The 24,204-nt window shown below is 40.7% G+C and overlaps 1 protein-coding gene across 16 annotated transcripts in view; it reads right to left on the reverse strand.

Moving 5' to 3' along the window:
• Positions 1-1,253: 1,253 nt before the first annotated feature.
• Positions 1,254-24,204, reverse strand: part of CREM (cAMP responsive element modulator) — a 93,762-nt gene continuing 70,811 nt past the window's right edge. For 4 of the 16 annotated variants that reach the window (XM_023511411.1, XM_023511407.1, XM_023511408.1 and 1 more), the window contains 3 exons: positions 13,186-13,221; positions 8,828-8,984; positions 1,254-2,488 (listed from right to left, as the gene is read on the reverse strand). In XM_023511411.1, the coding sequence (XP_023367179.1) occupies positions 2,344-2,488; positions 8,828-8,984; positions 13,186-13,221 (338 nt within the window). In that variant the 3' untranslated portion in view covers positions 1,254-2,343. Of the gene's footprint in view, positions 2,489-8,827; positions 8,985-13,185; positions 13,222-16,653; positions 16,659-17,224; positions 17,429-18,000; positions 18,089-24,204 lie in introns of those variants that run through there. The other 12 variants (XM_023511410.1, XM_023511406.1, XM_023511409.1 and 9 more) reach the window with 10 other exon arrangements.

A 24,204-nucleotide genomic window follows, 5' to 3' on the forward strand; every position in this document is an offset into this window, starting at 1 on the left:
CCCTCCTGCTCTGGTACCTCCCTACCCACACTGGGCAGTTCCAGCTGTGACATGGGGCTGGGACAGAGGAGAGGGCATCCTTAACCGAGCAGAAGCTCCAGTAGCAAATATAGCCGCGTTTAGCACACAGTATGCATTCAAGAAATGTTTGTGACTGAGAGGTAACAGGGAATCTGGGTAGGGTTTTGGGCTTATTGTACTTTGAAGTTGCTGCTTATATAAAACGATGAAATGCAGCTGCCAGTAATGACGTTGCTATCTCAGTTGTAATGAACTTCATCTGAATGTGCTGACCTGAGACTATTTGACCTAACATGGACTTCAAGCTGTTCTGAGATGAAAAATAAAATTTGGGATTGTTTTTGTTTTTACTTTAAAATTCCTGCGGTTGTTAGCTAAACCTCAGAGTAGAGGCCCCCAGCAGGAGACCTCTAGACCATCTACAGAAAGGCCTAGTGTTTGCAAAGGTTGAATTTCTTTCTTTCTTTTTTTGAGACAGAGTCTCAAGCTGTTGCCCTGGGTAGAGTGCTGTAGTGTCATAGCTCACGGCAACCTCAAACTCTTGGGCTTAAACGATTCTCTTGCCTCAACCTCCCAAGTAGCTGGGACTACAGGTGACCTCACAACACCCAGCTACTTTTTTTTTTTTTTTTTTTTGGTTTTAGTTGTCATTTTTGTTTTATCTGGCCTGGGGCCAGGTTTGAACCTGCCTGTCTCAGTGCATGTGGCCAGTGCCCACTGAGCTATGGACGCTGCCCTGCAAAGGCAGAATTTCTAATCATTGCTGTGCTCTCCTTAGGAAACTCTGGGGCCATCCTGAGATGGCACAAGAGCATGTGCCAGGATGGAGACACAGTGCAGAAATCAGCTTGTACTCTTGAAGGTATGCAATGCAATCTTAACAGGCTTTCTGCTCATTCCAGATATAAACATATCTTGTCACTTTCACTAGGTAATATCAGACTGATAGTAAGAACTTCTGCAAGGCTCAGCACCTGTACCTCAGAGTCTAGGGTGCCAGCCACATACACCAGAGCTGCTGGGTTAGAATACAGCCCAGGCCTGCCAAACAACTGACAACTACAACCAAGAAATCGCTAGGTGTCATGATGGGCACCTGAAGTCCCAGCTAATTGGGAGGCTGAGACAAGAGATCGCTTAAGCCCCAGAGTTTGAGGCTGCTGTGAGCTGTGACGTCACAGCACTCTACTGAGGGTGACAAAGTAAGACTCTGTCTCTAAAAAAAAGAACTTCTGCAAGATCTCTTATATTACACAATAGGTTTAAAAAACCATAGTAAATGTTCATATTTAAATGAGCACCAAATACTACAAAGTGCAACCAACATGGTTCTATTAGAAACTCTCTTCAACTATGGCATTCAAGGACAGCAATACAATGTTTTCTTTATAAAGCAACTGATATAAAAATCTGCAAATGCATAAGTTCGCTTCTAGGCTATTATTCTCATCTAGGTCTATCATTAGATATACGCTTTCTTTTAATTCTTTCCTGAGGTATGTTTTGGGTTTCACTTTTATTGTCCTGCTGGATGCATTATTTTTGATCATCCTTTCCTAAAATTATTTCTTTTTAAAGACCTGCAAAAAATTTTATTGCCTAGGACACTATTCATGACACAGAGATTGGGAACTGCAAATATGTGGCATTGGAACAAGTCTTACAAATATTGCATTTTAAGAGTTTGTTACATACATTTTTTTTTTACAGTTTGTCTCTTTTTAAAAAATTGAAGTCATACCTAAGATTTAACTACGTACAGTGAAGCACTTTAGGAATGTTAGAGATTAGAGAATAGATGAATGATACAAAGGAAAGAAAAAAAAAAGCCATAATTCTTGCCGGCTATATATTGTATTGCCTTCAAAATCAGTTCATAGTTAAATATTTCTACTAATCTGTTTTGGGAGAGCAAATGTCTTTCAAGGTTTCAAGTTCCTCTATAAGCTTCTTGTTCTGGACTTCCAGCACTGCAACTCGACTCTCCAGACATTTTACATATTCTTTCTTTCGACGTCGACATTCTTTAGCAGCTTCCCTGCAAAAAGCAGAAGCAAAAGGGCAAAACAAGACATTTTTTTTTTTTTTTTTTTGCATGCTATTGACAAAACAGATTGAAATAAGCTTGGTCAATACAATCATGGTTGGCATTCCAAATCTTGGAACCACATTCTCAATTCAATTTCAAACACTAAGCCAAACTGGATTCTTAAGGGTCACAAGTGTCCCTTCCACAAGTCCACATGGCAATTATTAGTAGAAATTGCTGCATCTCCTGCCTTGATTAGAGTTCATAGTAAACAAGGTCCAAGTCAAAGACAGTTACTCTGCTTTATGGCAATAAAGATCTTTGAGGGCCTTGAGTTCCTCAATGAGAGTCTTGTTTTGGTTTTCAAGCACAGCCACACGATTTTCAAGACATTTGACATATTCTTTCTTCTTCCTGCGACACTCCCGGGCAGCTTCCCTGGAACCAACACAAGGCAAATGACTGCAGGAACAACCTCCCAGCACAATCTAGAGTGGCTCAATGAACTTCTGCCCCCCAAACTCAACAGCCAATCAATCCTAGTGAGATTTGTGCAAAGCCACACAACAGATGTAACCAGGTACGTGCCTTTTTGTAAGATCCCTGTAAGACAACAAGAACAACTTGAGAGCACAGTTCGCCCTAGATTCATTGAAATGGGTTTTCTTAGGACACACATTCCATGGTAACAATAACCAGAACAGTTTTCAGTAAGCTACGACAATAGGACCACGTTCCCCAAATGGAATGGAATTTCTATGAAAACATTTATAGATCCTTTTTAATTCTCTTAATTATTTCTGTCTGCCAAGAGCCACATATTCCATCACAATGAGTTAATATGATGTGATAAAAAATGATTATAAGAATTAACCCTCAAGAAACTTAAATGTCCAGCACTGGAGATTTTTTACTCTTCAAGACCAAGTCTCAGTAAAACAAGATCAATCACAACTGCAAGAAACAGTTTATTGGCTAGAAAACACAACATGGACAAATTGTACCAATAAACAAAAATGTACATTTTTATAAACCAAAATGAAATGGACACTGTCTCTGAAAATTAAAAAAGGAAAGAAGGGGGTTACATAATACACCACTCAATAATTCAGACGATTTAAAATCACAAGTATGAGACCACCATGATTAAAATTAAGAAAAGGAAGCTATGGAATAACTCAGGAGTGTATTTCAAGACTGTTCTCTAATCGCATGTGTTTAATGTCCAATAAATGGAACTGTAAAGCACTGTAAGCCCAAAGGAAAAAACAGACCAGCAACCAAAGCAACAACACAAATATACAGAGGAGATGAGTAATTTTCATGCATAACCCCACCAAAAACCATATAAATGGAGCCAACATTTTCTCTCTTTTTTTTTTCAGGGTGGGAGGGAATGGCAACTATTTCACTTAACTCTCTGTAGAAGATACCTCCAATAACAGCCTTATTTTGAAGTATTCAGTTCCAAAATAACTGCCTATGAGGTACACCAGCCTTCATATCAAAGAAACCTATATTGAAATGGATATAGTCATTCAAATATATTTTAACAAAAATAATGTTTAATGTCTAAACACCAATTACTGTGATGTACATTTCTGATACCCCGAACTAGTGTGTGACTACAACAGATTTGACCCATTGCTTCATTTTTTAGGATAGTTGACTCGCAACTAACTGGATATTTGTGTTTTCTCTATGGGAAGCAAAAGTCAGCAGAAAAGAAGCCTTGAAATGCCGATAAACTGCAGGAAAAGACCCCCTACTTCCTAGCCAAGAACAATGGACTCACCCTGTGAACTCACAAAGTTCTCAGACTTCTCAACTGGTTAGCAAAAGAGAAAAAAAAAAAAAGATGTAAAAGTGAACTGAAATGTGACAATATAGAAATTAATTTAACCTAAGTGATGCACAGGGGAAATTTCAGCATAAGTTCCAACCTAACAAAATCGCAAGTTTAGGAACATACTTCAGCTCCTTTTTTCCACAAAGGAAACTAGAATTCATTTATGAATATCAAAATTGTCATGATTCAAACATTACATTAAACTCTAGATCTAGAAGGAAGTAGCCATTTTACAAAACCAGGTACCATTAAATGAAATCTTCACATACCTAATGGCAATGCTGTGGGGTATTTAATTTTTTAAATTTCTATTTACCAAGAGAGTTATTATAAATATCCACACCTTGTATGTTACATTGGTACGTGTGTGCACGTGTGGATACGTGTTGTCGGAGTCAAAATGTTCCAAGCCCAAAGCTTTGATGATCACATCAGTACATTCCTCAGTACTTCTCAGCTGGGGAAAACACCTGTTTCTTCTATTAATAGTTAGCTCAGTTTTCAGGCCTTACATCTATCTGGATGTATCTTCAGCGTGGACCGGAAACACATGGCAAAAAGGAAAAGCTGGCAAGGGTGTGAGGGAATAAAAATTGTTGTTGGCTTGGCAGAAATATAATTAAATATCTACTGCAGATGCCAGCCAAAGAATAAGAAGAGAGACTGAGAGACTCTTCTGTCCATTAAAACCTACATACTTTCCATGAAGTTAAGCCTGCAGGTTGCAGTGAGGTGACCCTGGTGTTAGTGTGGTGGCCACCTCTGGAATAAAGACTGCCTGATTGCACATCCTGGTTCTGTCCTGTCTGGGCTATGTGCTTTCAACCACCTTATTACTTGACCTCTCTGAACCTCAGTTGCTCATCTGTGAAGTGGGGATAAGGACCAGAACAATTTTCATGTGAAAGTTATTAAGAGTTGAAGCAACAATAGAAACAAAACACTTAACACCTGCTAAACAGATACAGTGCAACCTAATAGCTTTTTATCATCTGCTTTTCTCATCTTGCTCTGAAATTGAGATCTGGAAAGCTAAAATATACCCGTACCAGAATCCCTTATAGCTAGGGACTAGAGAATGTTTCCAGCCAATGAAATGGAGGTGAGAGCTGCTAGGGTCACCTTTCAGGAAATGTTTTCCGAAGGGCCATGCTCAGCTAGCCCCAATTTTTGGCTCTAGTCCTCTCCCTTCTTTCTGCCTGATGCAATGCCTGGAGCAGCAGCAGCCATATTGTGACCAGGAGAACAAACAGTACAAGCTAAAGATGAGTGAGCAGGGAGAAGGAGCCTGTGTCCTCCATGGCACTTCTGAGTCTTGGCTCTGGCTGCATATACCTCTGGATCAGTTATATAAGGTCAAAAAACTATCTACAAGTTTAAACCTCTATTTCCCTTGAGTATTTGCAGCCCAAACACAAATGCTATCGAATAGTTGCTGTTAAGTTATTTTTAAAAATCCAAAATTTTATGTTGGTTTTTTTTTTAAGACAGGGTCTTGCTCTGTTGCCTAGGACACAGTGCAATGTTGTTACCATAGGGCACAGCAACCTCAAACTCCTGGGCTCAAGTGATCCTCCTGCCTCAGCCTCCCGAGTAGCTGGGGCTACAGATGGGTACCACCAGGCTAATTTTTGCATCTTTTATCTCGCTATGGCACTCAGATTAGTCTGAAATCTGGCCTCAAATGATCCTCCTACCTTGGCCTCCCAAAATGCTAGGATTATAGGTGTAAGCCACTACGCCGATCCCAAAATTTAGTGATAGTTCCCCCCTCTGGAAGATTTCATATGTGGCACATTTAAGGAAACCCACTATCTAATATTTTATCTATTTTATTTTAGTATTCCTATTGAAAAAATTTTGAAATTTTAAAGTAATGACAAAAGGAAAATAGACTACCTTCTAGTTCTTCCTTTTATTTTCTTTGGGTAAAATAAGACATCAATGAACAATTTTACAGTTGGCATTATTACTGAACCTTGTATTTCTAAACTGAACTGCACAATGCAGGTTCTATGCCTAGAGATGTAATTATATTCATTGCTCCTGAGATTTCAGTGCCACTTCAAGTATCCATATTCTTCCATCAGAGGAAAGTTAGGGATCTTTCATAGCAAGTCTCATGCTGTGGGACCCCCACTGATTCAGACCTATCTGGGTTTCTGAGTAAAATGTGGGGGCTCGGTACCTATGGCTCAAGTGGCTAAGGCACCAGCCACATGCACCTAAGGTGGCGGGTTCAAATCCAGCCTGGTCCTGCCAAACAACAATGACGGCTGCAACCAAAAAATAGCTGGGCGTTGTGGTGGGTGCCTGTGGTCCCAGCTACTTGGGAGGCAGGGGCAAGAGAATTGCTTAAGCCCAGGAGTTGGAGTTTACTGTGAGCTGTGATGCCACAGCACTCTACCCAGGGGGACAGCTTGAGGCTCCATCTCAAAAAAAAAAAAACAAAAAAAAAAAGCTGTGTAAAATGTGGACAATAAAAAGTATTAATACAGCACAACATAGTAAACCAGGAACAAACACCAATAAAGATATGTCTATCTTGCACTCTGGGAGGCCAAGGCAGGTGGATGGCCTGAGCTCACAGGTTCCAGACCAGCCTGAGCAAGAGCCAGAACCCATCTCTAAAAATAGCCAGGCGTTGTGGCAGGGACTGTAGTCCCAGCTACTTAGGAGACTGAGGCAATAGGATCGCTTGTGCCCAAGAGTTTGAGGTTGCCATGAACTATGACATCACAGCACTCTACCAAGGGTGACAAAGTGAGACTCTATCTCAAAAAAACAAGCACAGAAAAAAGGGTGTGTATATCTTAATGATCTTATCTGGCTATCTGTTGAGTTCTCTAGTGTATAAGGCTCCAATGTTCTGTGATTAGTGGTAAGCTTAGGAATGGTAGCCAACTTAAGGATTCCTATATAATAGCAAACTATGACATTTAAAAGGCTATTCATCAAATGAGTATAGTTACTTCTGGTCCATTCAATTACAAAGGACAGTGATGAACTCAGCACTGAATCTGAGGGAATCAATGGTTGCAATTTCTAGATTAACTGGGGTACTAACACCATGTAGTTCTGATCACAGGAGAGCACATGATTCCTAACAGAAACATTTTGTTTTCTTACAACGAAGACATTAAACACTTCAGAATAAGGTGATAAGATTACTGGGAAACTCTTAGACAATTCTGTCCATGTAGAAAATTAGATTAATTTGTACCATTTCCCATAATGAAAACTAAACCAAGAAATAATATACAAAGTTAAATATATTACTTTTCGGTTTAGTTTTCATTATTTCTTAAATAAGATTTAACTTTAAATTATAAAAAATTTTGGAAAGTAGCATTTTATAATCTATTATTGCTTAAAATATAAAATCACCCTCATATAGAGTGAGATTAAGTATGATAAGGGTGGGCACAGCGGCTCATGTCTGTAATCCTAATACCTTGGAAGACTGAGACAGGAAGATCGCTTGAGGCCAGAAGATTGAGACTAGCCTGAGCAGCATAGTCAGACCCTATCTCTACAAACAATTAAAAAATTAGCTGGGTGTGGTGGAGTGTGCCTGTAGTCTTAGCTACTCAGGAGGCTGAGCCAGGAGGACCATGGGAACCAAGAGTTCAAGGTTGAAGTGAGCTATGATGGCTCTGCACCATCACACTCCAGCCTGGGCAGCAGAGTAAGACCTTGTCTAAAAAGAAAAAAAGAAAAAGAAAGAAAGAAAAGAATAAGTGAGAGAGACTGAGAGCAGAATGGAGTATATTGTTATAATGGTAGATATCGCTAAGTGGTAGAGCCATGGGTATTTTAATTCTTTTTGTTATTTTGTATTTGCACTTGCCTAGAATTGATCAGAATATGTATTTCAGCATAATAAAGAAAAAGCCAAAGTTATAGCATAAATAAATGGAAACTACATGTAAAAACCTTAAAAATGCTTAACTCACACAAATTTACATTGCTTATAAAGAAGCCAAAACATTATACTTATCACCTACTTTATAAATACAAAATGCAAAATAAACCTTTGTTGTTGTTGTTGTTTTTTCCTGAGACAGAGTCTGACTTTGTTGCCCTTGGTAGAGTGCTATGGCATCACAGTTCACAGCAACCTCAAACTCTTGGGCTCAAGTGATTCTCTTGCATCAGCCTCTCAGGTAGCTGGGACTACAGGCACCTGTCACAATGCCTGGCTATTTTTAGAGACAGGGGTCTCACTCTTGCTCAGGTTGGTCTTGAACTTGTGAGCTCAGGCAATCCACCCACCTCAGCCTCCCAGAGTGCTAGGATTATAGGCATTAGCCACCATGTCCAGCCATAAATCATTATTTGTGATAAAGTCTTTCCATCACTATTAAAAAATAAATGTATGGGGTTTGTTTCTTTGTCTGAGACAGAGTCTCACTCAGTTGCCTTGGGTAGAGTGCCATGGCGTCATTAGTTCACAGCAACCTCAAACTCCTAGGCTCAAGTGATCCTCAAGTCTCAGCCTCCCAAGTAGCTTGGACTATAGGCACCCACCAAGCACCTGGCTCTTTTTTCTGTTTTTGGTAGAGACGAGGTCTTGCTTTGCTCAAGCTGGTCTCAAACTCCTGAGCTCAGCTGATCCACTTGCCTTGGCCACCCAGAGTGCTAGGATTATAGGCTAGAATTACACTGTGCCTGGCCTTAAACGTATGTTTTGGACATTTTCCCTTACGACACAGAGGGATGTGAGTTTTCTGCTGATGAAATGGTTTAATGGCCGGGGAGACAATCTAATTATCATCAGATGCAGAGCACAAACCGACAGGAAGTGCCACGTAACACTGAACTTGGGAGCAATGGCTTACTTAGGAAGAGTATAACCCTTCACCAGGCCCACAGTGATACATCACGTGTCCTAGAAGTGGCTGCTGACTCCTCGGGAAGTGCCTTACCTGTTTTTCATTAGCCTCAGCTCTCGTTTGCGTGTTGCTTCTTCTGCGAGCTGCTGAGGGCTGTGCAAACTTCCCGGCGAGGCGGCCATCACCACGCCCTGTGGCAAAGCAGTAGTGGGAGCTCGGATCTGGTAAGTTGGCATGTCACCAGTGGCGGCTGCAGCGAAACAAAACGTGACAAGCTTACCCAGACAATTCACGATTTGGCATTTTATACAAAACTGGCCTGGCAATAATATACTTTATACATGTCACAAGAGGTGATCTTGGGTAGGATGATTATTCTGAGCGCTATAGGCATCTTAAGTATCAAAAATTTTCCTCAGCATTTGGAGTAATGATATTTGGCCTGCCCTACACATTTAGGGTAGGAAAATGGCTTGTTGTGTTTAGACAGGTTTTTATCAGAGGCTAAAGAGCACAGGCTTTTCAACTGAAAGTTCATTTAGCCTTAAATCAGTGGAGTGCATTTTTTTTTTTTGATATGCCAAAAACAGGAATCCGCATCCTGCCAGAGGTCATCTCTGTATTACTTTTGGAAGTTGAATCGGATATACGGGTACTAGTCAAGTGGACCTGGCTCGGCTACGCACATCCACTTTACCTGCAATCCCTACGCTCTGTGGGAATGATCCATTTTACTTCCAACCAGATGGCTTTCAATATGTTTACATCGTTTTGGCACCCTCTGCCTTTAAGAAACAGGTCTTTGGCGGAAGGGGGAAGCCTTGATCTATAGTGTTTGAGGATTCCATGATGTGAATACTTGTCATTTCAAGCTACCAATGTGACCTCCCTGAATGTAGAGCTGAAAAGAGGCACCCACTAAGTAGCCTACCAGACAGACCAAACAACTGTATGTAACGGCAAGAGCACAGATAAGATAATCAGAAATGGTGAGTTTTGAGGACTGATGTTTTCAATGTAATTAAAGTGTTTAGGTGTACATGTATGTGTGTATATATATGTCTATAATTTTTAACAATGATTATTTTAACAATCTGCTCCCAAAGATGCTGACAATTTAACACTTGCTTCTAGCAAGCTGGAGGGAGCAGGCTCTAATACACCACTGCAAAAATTTTAATTAAGCATAACATCTTCTCCCCCTGAATATTTCATTTAAGAGGTTTTCCTACCCGCTATATCATGTCTGAAATGGTTACTGAAGGTCTTTAAGTGCAAGTCTATTACCAGAAAATGACTAAGGCACTGGGAGGAATCTAGTTCACCGTGGTTTCAGTTAAACACACGAAAAAACGAAACACAGCGGAGTCTAATTAAAACAGGTGTCTCTGGGGGAAAGATGTCGTCTTTCTTAGGTTTCCTGGGATAATCATACATTTCTAAATATTCATTTATTAAAAATATTTTCTGTGTGCAGTATAACTATACCACTAAAAGATTTAATATTTGCTTCTGTATGGGAAGCAGTACAGAAGTATTGCTTCTGTATTGGAAGGGATACTAAAAGTAAGTTCTCAAAGTTTCCTAAGTTATACACAAAATTTGTCTGTCGGCTGCAATAAACATAGAAAAGACAGATGGATTTGCGTGACAAAACATGTTTCAGCCACCAACGCTTCAACTTTGAGAACGTATGGTCCAGAGTTAATTTGACTCTCTGATGAGATCCTACAAAATGCATGCTCTCTCACAGTTAAATCCAAGAAAGACTCTGAAGGTTATTAATCCTAGAAAACTTGGCCAGAATCAAATGTCCATCAAATGTCAATTATACCCATTGAGTAAGAGCTGATATAATTATACCCATGGGAGACAATGACGGTTTTTACCTAAATGGGATATTATCACTGAAGACAGTCAAGCAGTTTTAAAAAGTTAAAAATTAACTGATCTCTGTGCTTCTATTGGGCTACATGCCAGGAGGTTTTTCCTCCCCTAGGGCCCTGGAATTGGGTGAAAGAATAAGAAACACAGCTGTGAGGAAAACACACTTAAAGGTCTTCATGAAATTAATGAAAATACCATTTCGAAAGCTGTAATGCCTCTTCCTTCCACATATCATTGAGAAAATAATGGTGAGAGTCACTGTGATTCGTGATTACCAGCAAAATCTCCACTAATAAATTTGGGGAAAGCTCTACATTTCTTTTTTTCTTTTCTTTTTCCTTTCTTTCTTTCTTTTTTTTTTTTTTTTTCGGTGCTTACTCAAAAGACTATCTCCATAGGTGTCTCAATACATATCATAGAAAATGTTAACAGATTTGAAATATTTATGAAGGTCATTTTAAAACCAGTGAGAAACTAACCTGTTAAGGTTTTCGAGACGTCTCTAACCTTAATTGTCAGAGGAGACAGAGTGGAGCAAAGAGTGACACTCTGTACCCACATCTCTTCTCTTTTTTCTCTTTACCCACATCTAGGGGAGGAGGTTATGGGATGGTAAAGGCTGAGACAACACAGCAGCTGCAGGTTACCACTTTCTAGAACTCGAACAGCAGCCAGGGAGGAATGAGAAGTTTACATTTACACGTCACTGTGGACCTTCACAGGCAGCCTGGCCGGGGACCTTGGCCTGGTGGTGTTCTTTCCAAACGTGTCCACAAAGAAGTGCAATAAAACAGAAGGGCACAGAGGGGTCCTTTGCACCCTCTGGTTTTGTACACATTTGCTCCTTGCTGTAATAAGAACTTAGAGCAGAATGCTTACATGCTATGCCAAAGCTAGTTTTCTTAAAAAGCTTTTTTGGTTTTTAAGCGGAGGGATGGGGGTGGGTGGCAATACAGATGAAAAAGACAGTTCCTCCACTGGCCTTCTATGTATTTACCAGAAATGGTTTTTAAACAACTTTCGCCTGTTTCTAAAAGCCACAACCACCCTCGAAGGACCGAATTTGGCAACCTGGAGGATAATGGCAACTCCAAAAGAAGCATTCTGAAAACATTTTCGGCAGTAGCTCAGATAAAAAGATCACTTGAAAAATAACTTGGAAGGGGATGATATATTTGGATATATTAGTTCTGAGATGTTAAACTGGGTTTTATGGCAATTTTTCAGGCATCATATATTCATTTTATGTCCTTCAACAAAAGTCAAAGAACACACCTCACTAGTTCAAACAAGAAATACGTATTAGTATAAGTTAGTAGGAATTGTAAGTTATTTATAAGTGAGTATAAATTTCTTTAATAACCCAAAGATTCTAGATGGGAGTCCTTCAAATGCTCAATGGGTAAATTACATGTACTCAAACGTAATCTTATTAGTAAAGTAAATTAAACAGATATGGGCAAAGAGAATCTCTTGTTTGGAGCAAATCTAAATGTCAAAAAGTTTTATTTTTGAAGCAAATTATAAAAACTTTTAACGTAGTGAGCTTCAAGTTTCCCATATTATGGGTTCAGGGGTAATTTACAGCAGATTAGATACCAAGGATCACATTTCAAAGCACCAGCCCACATTCTTTGATGACTTATCAAGGCCAATTCCTGTCCCATCTAACTACTAAAAGGGTCCAAATTATTTTTTTATTCCAGAATTTCATTTTCATAGTCTGAAAATCCATGAGTCATCAGTGGGGGCTTGAAATCATGATGGAAGAAAGAGAATAAGAAAAAAGCTGTTTTATTTTTTATTCTGATATTTTATTCTCAGGAAAGCAAAAGCTTTAAGACAATTCAGGGACAGTTACCGTTTTAACCTTGGTATTCCCTAGAATCTAGCACACAGGCTTGGCACATAAAGGCTAAATCGTGAGTTTATATGTGCACTGCAAAGTAAATTGTGAACTTCCTAGGGTTTTCCATAAGTCCACTGTCATTTGCAGTGTTTAAAATAAGCAGTCCTTCTTAAAGACTTGTATTATTACAGCTAAGTCTTTTAACACTTAGACATCAAAAGCCCTAAAGGGCCTTTAGTCAGTGATCTTTCTTGAAAAAGGGTGTTATTTCCTAAATCTTCCCTTAGATAGACTTTCGACAGAACTACAGTAGAACCTCCATAGTTGACCACCTCCCAACACTGACCGCCTCCAGTTGACCTAGTTTTCACAGACCGGACCTACACCCCCTGTACATATCAGTACAGGAGGCTGAGTTCCTTGTGCTGACCAGTTGGTTACGGTCCTCTGGGTGGTCAACTTGCAGAAGTTCTACTGCAACGTGGCAGTTTAGAAGCACAAGAGTTTTCACTGTCATGTGTTTCCAACCATCTAACTCATGACATGAAAAAAATTTTTTTGAAGTTCAGTATCAAACACTTTGTGGGAAAGAAAATTCCTAGGACTCTCAATTCTGGTCATTAACTTCATACCTCTCTTTGCAAGCTTTAAACACGGTACAGCAGAAAAAGCATGGGATTTGGAGTCTGGGTTCTAGTCCAGCTCTGCCACTTACCAGCCATGTGACTTGGGGCAAGTTCAGTTTCCTCATCTGTAAAATGGGGATACATTATCTCATTTAATACTCACAATAAACCCTGTAATGTATGTCAAAGTGTCTAGCACAGTGCCTGGCACAAGGTAGGCATTCAGAAAATGTTAGTTCCCTTCCTCTTCCCTTCCTTAAGTTCTGAAAGACAATGTTCCAAATTATGCTTATACTGTATATTAGTTAAAAAGGCATGTAACACCCATAAATATATTTTCCCCAGGACTTTCCCTCTTAGCAAACCTGGGGTATGAAAATATATGGCTCTTAACTCCTTATGTTGCTAACACACTTTCACAATTTATAATATACGTTATATACCTCTAGAGAATAAATTATTAAAAGATAACATGAAAGGTCCTTTCAATATACATATAATCACTTAAATTAGAACCTCAAAGTGACTGAAGGCGAAGATCCTCTTGATAAAACTGAAGACCCCACAAGTGAGAGTGGGGAGCAAAGACTAAGGGAGAAACCTGGCCAAATGCCTATCCTGACAGCTTCTAACGTGAAACAAGAGCCCCCGAAGGATGTTATTATTGGATTGTTTGGTTTCTTATTGCTTGATTGAGACAGCTACCATTCTGAACACATGGACTAGAGAAAAACATGTTGATAGAGAGCGTTCCTACCTTCCAATGTCATTTCACTCCGTGTCTCTAATCCTAAATACACCTAAGTGACCTTCTAAGGTAACGTGGAAGTCAGACTTAGCAGTGGGGGGCTTCTTCCCCGAGCTCCATTAAGCGACTGACATCTCCACTTTTACGGTTCTCTCTCTCCCACCACATCATCCCTGCCAGACCTCCTTGTCTACACCCGGCAGCCCACCTTGCCTAATCATGTCTCTTCTCTATTCCTCTATTTTCACCAGGAAAATTAAACCCTACATAGAAATGAGTAAGCCCTGAACATTTCCAAATTTCTTACAATTACTATAACACACAGACCACATCGAATTAAGTCATTCAATTTTTTTCAGCTTTATTGAGGCATCATTGACAAAGGAAAACCGTATAGATTCAAGGTATACAATGTGATGCTCTGATATCTGTATACATTGTGAAATGATTACCACAGTCGCGCTAAGTAAGTTACAGGTAAGGGACTTTCTTAAGTCAGTGATTATCTTAAGAGTCCAAACCTCTGTTACAGATGGGAAATTATGAATGCTGAAATTTCATGTTCTATGTAATGGCAGGTATATGATCTATGGTCCTATGGCAGTAATAACAAATGTTCTACGAAAAAATCCATTTTGACTACGTAAGTTGATGCTAACATTTTATGTATCTTCTAGGCAGCATTTGGCATGCTTCTGTAATTCCTGTTGCTGGCACATTCGCATTAATTTATCAATGTCAGGGGAAATTTGAGCAGCCATGTCATATGGTATGAACAGTACCAGAGAGTCCAAAGGCTCAAACCTGTTCCCCCTTTGCTAGACTTGTAAAGTTGGATGTCACATACCCACCCTGACCTGTGTTCACTTGTACATACAAGGGGTGCCGTCTGTCACTGAGAATGCATGTCAGGTGCTATTCTGTCTCAGCATTCGAATATGCTTTTTTTCAGTGAGGCCCACCCTCATCCTTTAACCTATATTTCCTGCTTCCTGTGTAACACTCACAATCTGATAGTTTCCTTGACAGTATTATGTTCCTTTATAACATTAAATGACTTTTTAAAGTTCACAAAAAAGCAAAAGTGTCATCATAATTATTTTATTAGGCAAGATATTCATATAGGCAAATAAAGCAGGGCAAAAGGCAATCAATAATACTGAATTATGGGTTCGTTAAACATTGTTCAAAAGTGGTAGGAAAACAGCATAATAGCAACTTTCAATTTCATTCTCCTTACAGATTTTGAGTTTTATTCAGACAAAGTGGACAAGTCATTTATTTCCAACATGATTATAACTTGCTCTGCTACCAACTCAAGAAGCTGCTAGAACCAACTGGGAACCATTCTTTCATGTAAAAATTTCCAAACAAAAATCATTGCCAATAGCCTCCTATCACAAAGGTGATACATATATATATTTATATATACGTACACATATATGTGCATATATGATACATATATATACACACAGGGTGGCTGTAAAGTCTGTGTGAAATTTAAAATGCCTGTATATCCTTGTTCTCATGCATCAAATAATAACTAAGGTGCTATTTTCCAAATTTGATAGTTGGAAAGTTTGTTCTTAACCATTCAGAAATCCAGTCTGAATATAACTTAAGATTCAGAGTCTCAAAAATATGAAATTTCTCCTAGCATAATCAGCTTATGAATAAAAAAAAAATTTCTAATAAAAATTTAAATTATGCCCAAGTGAATCAACAATATAAACTTACACACCACAGATATTTACTCTGTATATTTGACTTTATGATTCTGTACGTAAATGCTGCTAAAATCTTTTCCAGACAAGTTAGTCATTAGTGCTAGAGGCCTGATTTTGGTTTAGATCGGAGTTTTTCAAACTATTAAGCTGTAGACCATTAGTGGGTCATAAAATTAATTTCATGGGTCAAAAACAGCATTTTTTAAAACAGAACAGATAGAAAAGGAAGTATCAGTACATCACATGCAGTATTTATTGTGGTTAAAATCTGTTTCATATAAATGTATGGTACACACACACACAGGTCCACTGTGTCATCACATAAAATGTAGGTCAGGGTCAAAAAGTTTGCCAGCCACTGACTTAGATCAATCCAGTTGATTTGCCAACCCACACAGTTGGCTCAGAACTGAGGATCCAAAGGCCTGGTTCCTGAAACTAGTTTACTGTACCTTTGAAAAAGTTCCTTAAACTCTGTACTCTTCCTGGCTCTTCAAATAAAAACGAGAAATCAAATTTGTTACTCATCTTTTCAAACGGTACTGATTCTGTGAGAGCCGGCCAGACTTTTAAAAATAATGATTTTCAAAGGCAATCACAATCAGGCACTGTGAAAAAATGCTGTATGTTATTTGGCAATTGAAAGTTTCACATTCTAAAAATTTTAGCTCGGAAAAGGCAAATCGTAAATAAGCAACCTTGGTAACAGCGACTGTGCAAAAAACTGCTTCAAGGATGGTCTGTTCAGTCCATAAAAATAAATGCAGAAAAAAGCAACTGCTGTTCACATGGGAAAAAGTGTTCATTTGTTTACAAGCAATGGTTAAAAACACAGTATTTTAAAGTCGTTTTGTCTTTTTGTAAAGATTCTCTTTTAAAGACTTAAGATAAACAAAATGGTGAATAGAAATTAAAGCTGTAAGCCAATAATTTTCATAAAACAAGCATATGCACAAAAATGCCTTTTGGTTCTCAGAATGAGAGGGCATGCCATGTCTGAGATTATTTTAAGTTCACCTCTAACTTATCATAAATTCGTCATCTGCGAACTTCTGCTATCTGTAGCATCTCTATCACTTCACAAAAACTTCTCTGAGAGAAAAAACAGCTCCTCTAGGCCATTTAAAAAACAATTTAATACGGGTTTTACAAGCTCCTGACAACGCTTCTCTCCAGGAAGAGGGCTGAGACCCACCAACTTCGAAGAGCTAAATTGGGGCGAAGCTGTTTATAACCACCCATTCTTTCTGAATTCAACTGCCAGTTCGGTACTGGGTTACAACCAAGACCACTGAGTAAACAACACTGCAACCACACAAAGGTCGTTAGGACTTTCAAAATCGCTACCTGCAACTCGGAAAATGCAAACCACGTAAAAAATGACTGGTTACCACTTAAAGGCAAGAGGCGGAGGACGCCGCTGAAAGACAAGCGCTTCCCTGGCTGGGCACTAGAGGGCACTCTGAATCTCGGGTCTCCTACATGGAGGATGAGTTAAGGAACCCCCCAGCCTGTCTGTGGTCCGGGGCTCCCCAGGCACATGCAGGCACAGCCCCGGCTGGAAGCTCGGCCGGCCCCGGGAGTCGGCCAGGCAACCCCTAGTCCTGTCCATGCAAGTGTTACAGATCCACAAAGGGTCCCCCCTCTACTTACCTCGACAGAAAGGTTAAAATAAGGCTTACAAGCTATTCGATCTGAGCGCGATCTCGGAGAGAGAGGCAGCGGTGAGCTAGTTAACAAACTCCGGATCTGTCAGCAGCCCTTGACGAAGCAGAAAGGAACTGACTAAATCACAACATGACTCGGAGCTGACGTCAATGTGCAGCTCGCTCTCGGAGTTTAACTTTTCCACTTCCCCTGCTGAAACGCGATTCCAGGAAATGTAATGACATCAGCCCTTTGAACTCGATTAGCTGCGGAACAGACCATTTCACAGGCGGGAGGAAAGAAACAAGTGGGCACAACAAACATCCACGGCACGCGGGGATTTTCCTCCTGGGTTTGGAGCTCCGTTTGCACACGGAAATGAAATCGGAAGCTCCATTTTTTTTTTCTTTTTTACAGCGTGCGTGTATGTTTAACTTGTAGCTAGACTGAATTTGCAACAGGTTGTAGATGAAGTAATAGCTTATTTTAGTAGAGCAGAATGGGGGGAGGGGGGAAGGGAAAAAAGAGAGAGAGAGAGAGAGGAAAGATTACTGCTTGGACAAGTAAGCAGTGTAATACTGACCAAAGAAATAATTACACCCGAGATGCCTTAATAAAGTGAGCTGAAGATGTAGATGAATACTTTAAAAATGTTCTTACTGCTAGGGGACTAGGAAAGTAACACTTTCTGAAATACTCAGATGCCCCTAAATACTTCCTAAAGTTCCAAAAATAAAAAATAAAACCTACAGAATTGAAGCCCCTCTTTAAAAAGATCTTACCTGTGTCATCTCCAGTGACAGCCATGACCGGCTTCTGCATACAGAATGGTCTTGTTTTCTCTATCACAGTTCAACATAAAGTGTTCCAAACTAGCAAGTGTGTGCAGGGTAAGCAGGAGCACTGACATCACAGTGACATCACTAGCCTATCACTGCCATCAATTTGCTTTGTCACAGCCGAGCTCAATGAAACCAAAGCCCTAAAGAAACTCTTCCTGTAATAAACCATCTTAATGCTTTTGTTTCTCATTTTTACATCAAAATCTGTTGAGATGGGCTCTGGCAAAAAAAAAAAAAAAAAAAAAGAATCTCATTAGCATTAAAAGTTATAAGGTTATAGCTATGGGCCTAGAGGTTCTTTATCACTGCTGTGTCCAAAGTTTCTAGGTAAATAGAGGGAATAAACTCCGTATTTTTTTATAACTCACAGGAAAAAAAATACTTAGAAGCTTAAACTTTGAGGGTTAAAAACAAATCACATCGACAATCAGCACAGGAATACTGCATTTCACAAACACTTCTAAATTCACCAAGTGAGAAATATCCAGCCACATCTGTTCATTTAACATTGTTATTTGCTGAACCATTTGCTGCAAGACTATAAAATTTAGCTATTCCCAAGGTGGCACACAGTTTGCTCATTTCACTTGAAGGGAGTACATGCTGAAATTTTAAAAATTCGCTGGGCCACTGTAGCAAGTACTATACAGCATTCTCACACAACTATTAGATCAAATCATATGCATTTGCTGACATTTGACCTTTTTGCCCCCCAAATAGCAATTTCATGTGATTTGATCTAACACCTTATTTTACCCAATAAAAGCCCCTGGGGAAAAGTTTTGTGATTTTTTTTTTAAATTCATAAATAAATCACAATTACTATTTGTAAAGTTTTTTTAAATACTTCAAATTTTATTTGGACTATTTGTTCAGCATATGAAAAGCTAAGTTATTATAGAAAATGTGATGATTATAAGGCTAGACAGAAAATGGGTCAATGTTCAACGCTGTAACAGACCACAGCCTGCAAAAAGAATTGTTTGCATTTCTGCTACACAAAAATAAGTGGCATGTCACGGAGAGCTGTGATCTTTATCAGTGAGTTGTCTCCCTTGTATGATTAGAATTCAGCCTGACTTTATGTCAATGAAAGGTCATTCCACTGCATTTTTAACTTATTCCAGTAAGCACTTTCCCCTAAAGGCAAAGACTTCCCATTCAGATGCTCAGGAAATAAAAAGTCAGTGCACATCCCAAGTTTCTAGTAATTCTCCAGAGTACCTAAGAAGGGGCATAGGATTTCAATAGAAGACGTCCTGGAGACATAAGAAACCTGGGGGTCAAGCTAGGTATCCGCCCCAATCTGGGACTTCATCTATCCCAGGACTTTGCTATCCCAGCCAGGCCTAAGGGTTTGGGTCCAAGAATTCTATAATATTAGTAAATTTTATTCCAAATTTCAGAAAGTTTGGGTTGATGTTTATCTCACTGTTTCTTTAAATTGGCACATAGGTGCTCAGTAAATATCAGTGTAAAAAAGAAGAGGAAGGAAAGAAAGTTGGTTGTTTAGTTGATTACCACTATTAATAGACTTTTTTTTTTGAGACAAGAGTTTTATTCTGTCACCCTGGGTAGACTGCCATGGCATTGTAGCTCACAGCAACCTGAAACTCTTGGGCTCACAACAGCTTCTTTTGCTTCTGCTTCTCAAGTAGCTGGGATTACAAGTGCCTGCCACCACATCCAGCTAGTTTTTCTATTTCAGGTAGAGCCAGGGTCTTGCTCTTGCTCAGGCTGGTCTCAAACTCCTCAGCTCAAGCGATCCTCCTGCCTCGGCCTCCCAGAGTGCTAGGATTACCGGTGTGAGCCACTGTGCCCAGCCAATTAGTAAAGTTTTAATATAGTCTCTGGACCAGTTAAACTCAGCCAATCAATACGTGGACTGAATAACATTTTTGTAGAGGAATATTTCACTTTGTTGGTAGATGTTTACTGAAAATTTTATCATATCCCAGGGACTGTGCTAGGTACTGAGGATCCTTATCCAGATGGAACTTATCACGGGGCAAGACAGAGAGCCACAATACAGCGTGATATGTGCCCAAGAAGCTGCGATGGGCACTCATAGGGGGTTGCCTAAGCCAGATTTGGAGGAATAGGAAGGCCTTCTGGAAGAAGTGCCATCTAAGATGAAATCTGAGTAACACATGTCAGGCAAACACTATATGTAAAGGACCAAGACAGATGGGACATGGCCTATCACAGGAAATGAAACACAGCTGCATTATAATAGAGGGAGGAATAGAGAGGAATGTGGCTGATAAAGGAGGCATGGCTAAGATCCAGCCAAGATTTGGGCTACATGAAGGATTTTGGACTTTGTTTAATTGGTAAAAGGCATTCATTGAAAGGTTTTGAGCAGACGCTGCAGGCTGAAAGTGTCCTTCCAAATTTCCTATGTTGAAATCCTAACCCACAAGGCAATAGTGCAGGGAGGTATAACCTTTAGAAGGTGATTAGGTCATGAGGGTGAAGCCCTGAGGAATGGGATTAGTGTCCTTATAAAAGAGCCCCCAGAGAGCTCCCTTACCCCTTTCACCATGTGAGGCCTCAGTCAGAAGACAGCCTTTTATGAACCAGGAAGTGGCCATCAACAGACACTGAATCTGCTGGGGTCTTGACCTTGGACTTCCCAGCCTTCAGAACTGGGAGAAACAAATGTTTGCTGTGAAAGCGACCCAATCTATGGTATTTTTTTTTTTTTTTTTTTTTTTACGGCGGCCTGAATGGAGTAAGATACATCATGGGACATGAATTTTAGAAATGCTCCTCTAAACTGCAGAACAAAGAGGATCGCGTAGAGAGCAAAAGGTTAGAGGCAGGGACTTCGGTTTTTAAGAAATGTGAGAAATAGCAGTAGGTCCCAGAATCATTGTGAGGGATGGATAAAGAGTCCAGCTGAACTTTCAGGAACAATAACCCCCAAAAAACTGAGCCAAAAAGGGAGCTGCTGCCTCTGACATGGATTAGGAAGGTTAAGAGGCTAATTCTGCAACCACCAGCTTTCAGGCAGCCACATATAGCCCAGGTCACGGGGATGGTACCTAGATTAGGATGACAGCAGTGGGGCAGAGGGTGGGGAGGGGTGGAAGAATGTGTGCCTTAGGTAGAGGTGACCCGAAGTTGGGGGGAGAGTAAGGGATGATGCCCAGGTTGCTGGCATAAAATATCAGGTGGAATGGAAGAAGTCCATCGCTGAAATAGAGAAAAACAAAAGGAAATTTCAGGAAGGGAAAAACAAGTGAAATTTGAGCATTAGGGAGTCAGAGATACAAGGGACGCTACAAAAGTTTTGAGATGCACAAAAATGAAGAAACACGGAATCATTCTGATTACTGTATGTTCTCAAAATAATCACACGGCATCCTAGGCACATTAGCATTCTTATAAATCATTTTCAAAAACACTCTTTCCACTCATTTTCTTCAAGCTGCAAGCTCACATGTGTAGGCTTGAACAGCTCATTCAGGGCTGGAGAACCTTCTTCCACAAATGCAGTTTTTTCCTGTAGAGATCAGAAAATAATCACATGGGGCCATGTCAGGACTGTAGGGTCATAAATTTAACCTCTGTGGACTCCAGGAACGGATAGCGATGGTGGCCCTGTAGGTGGACATGTTGTCATGGTGCAAGAGGGTCCCCTGCCGTCCTGTCCTTGGCCACCATCTTCTAGCTTCCTGAAGACTTCTGGTGGGCACACTGGTCTGTACCACATAGCGGCAGCAGGAACTCTGTTCCTCCAGGGGAACGGGTGCAACGTGACCGCTTTGGACAAGAAAGTTGCCCCCATTTTCTTTCCGACACTTTAGGGCTGCTACACCTTTGTTGCTGGGTTTTCATCGAGAAAAAAAAAAAACTCCACAAGGTCGACTGACGCTTATCCTCTGGATCAAACTGGCAAATCCAGGTTCCGTCACCAGCGATTATGTCAGAAACGCATCTAGAGAACGCGACCAGCCTTTCTTCACACCCCTCGACATGGGGGTGCTTTGCTCATCTGTCCGTGTGACACACCTATAAGGATGGAATTTTCTTGACTCACAGCATCTCTAGCAGTGTCCGAATTTGACACTGCCAGAGCGCCAATCTGTAGTGCCACTTCACTGTCACTACTTGCCCCTCAATTGTTTTTGCAAACCATTGTCCCCACAGCGGTGATATTTTCTTCAGTCACTGTGGCCACCAGACATCCACTCCTCTCCTCGTCTTTCAGTGAAGTTCAGCCTTTTCTAAATTCTTGAAATCACCAAAAAATCGTCACATGAGGAGTAAGGTCCCCCCTAAGCCCACTGGAAATGCTCAAGGCTTTGAGACTTGTGTAACCCACTTTTAAAGATCAGAAAATTGCTGAGCACAGTGCCTCACGCCTATAATCCCAGCACTCTGGGAGGCCTAGGTGGGTGGATTGCTTGAGCTCAGGAATTTGAGACCAACCTGAGCAAGAGTGAGACTTCGTCCCTAAAAAGAGTCAGCTGCTGTGGCAAGTGCCTGTACTCCTAGCTACTCAGGAGGCCGAGGTAAGAGAATTGCTGAAGCCCAAGAGTTTGAGGTTGCTGTGAGCTATGCCGCCATGGCACTCTATACAGGCTGACAAAGTGAGACCAAAGAAAAAACATAGAAAATCATCAAGTGAAGTATGCTCTTCCTCGCTCCATAGCTGATGTCTACACAGACAGAAACAAATGAAGCCCTCCCAGCAATCCTGATTAGCTAAGCAAGTTGAAACCTGCATGGGTGAGTCAGACAGAACGCCGCTGCCAACTGTATTCTTGGAAGTGAAATAATGGACCACAACACAGTCTGTCTCAAAACTCTCACAACAACCTTTGTATGTATGGGGTATCGAAGGGGCCAGGTGGAGTCGGGGGCACAGTCAGAGAGAACTGAAGCCACTGGCAGGGCTGGGGTCGCCCAGGGAGAGTGAGCACGTCAAACAGGATGAGGTCCGGTGTGATCTTGAGGAACACCAGTGACACTCAGGACGGGGGCAAGGAAGGGTGTTAGCTCAGCTGAGGAGACTGAGAGAGAGGCGGGGGGAGCAGGGCAGGGAGAATGCAGTTTTGGGGACATGAAGGAGGCAGAAGTCCGGAATGTAAAATCCTGAGGAGGGACCGATCCAGATAAGACTGCGAATTCAGAGAGAAATTGACCTGAGGTTTCAGTAAGAGGCAGGGTGGGGAGGGTACCCTGTCTTTAAGTTCAGAAGGACGACAATGCCCACTGACCTTGCTATTTTAACACAGAACTGGAGTTCCTGGCTATTATGAAGGAAAAAAAGAAAAAGGAGAAGAGGAAAAAAAAATTAGAAGGAAGAAGAGAAAAACATCATTATTTTAATACGGTATACACATTCACAGAGTATCACCAGATTGATTTCCCAAAGAATCAGCATATTATTATAAGGAGAGTTTTATATGATTAATAGATAAAAGATCAACTTGGAAGAACTTTTCCATACTGGCAATAGTTAGAAAATTGAATAGAAAAATAAGGTGACTGTTAGGTTAGGCAGTTAGACACGGGCAGGGTGGATGGGGTAAGCTATTTTGCACAGGGTAGGATCAGGCTGGCCTGGGGCTCGTCACTCACTGAGACCTTGCAGGTGGGTTGTTTCAGGACCTGCTTTGTTTTGGGGGACTGAGTAATGTCCCTGGGGCTTTCTGATGAGGACAGATAGATTCCAGTTGTCATGGGAACATGCCATGGGAACAGAGTTGATCAAAACCATGGGAAATTTCCAAGAAGCAGATGACGCCCCTCAAAGTTGTGTCTAAAATCCAGCCCTGTGCTTTCCTTAGTTGCAGTCCCCAGGATTTGCAGTGCAAACTGTTAAAATAAACTTTTCCTTTCTTGCTAACTTTACTTGCTCTTGCTCTCTTAAATTATTTCAGCAACTACCTCCAGCCATCACTGTGCCACCCTAATATTCTGGTGAGCCAGCCTGGAGCAGCTCTTGTTTAGACTCTGGCACTGGGCCTGCTCACACCCGCCTGCTCTGCTCATTCACTCTGTTGACACAGTACCAGTCACCATTCTTCCACACTGAGAACCAAGAACCTGGAAAGGTAGGGACTTGACATCTGGTCCCACCCCTGGTATCAGTCACCATTCTTCAGTACTGGGAACCAAGAACCTGGAAAG

Source organism: Otolemur garnettii, unplaced genomic scaffold (genome assembly GCF_000181295.1).
Source record: "Otolemur garnettii isolate 467f Iridium unplaced genomic scaffold, OtoGar3 scaffold00019, whole genome shotgun sequence".
NCBI classification, from domain to species: domain Eukaryota; kingdom Metazoa; phylum Chordata; class Mammalia; order Primates; family Galagidae; genus Otolemur; species Otolemur garnettii.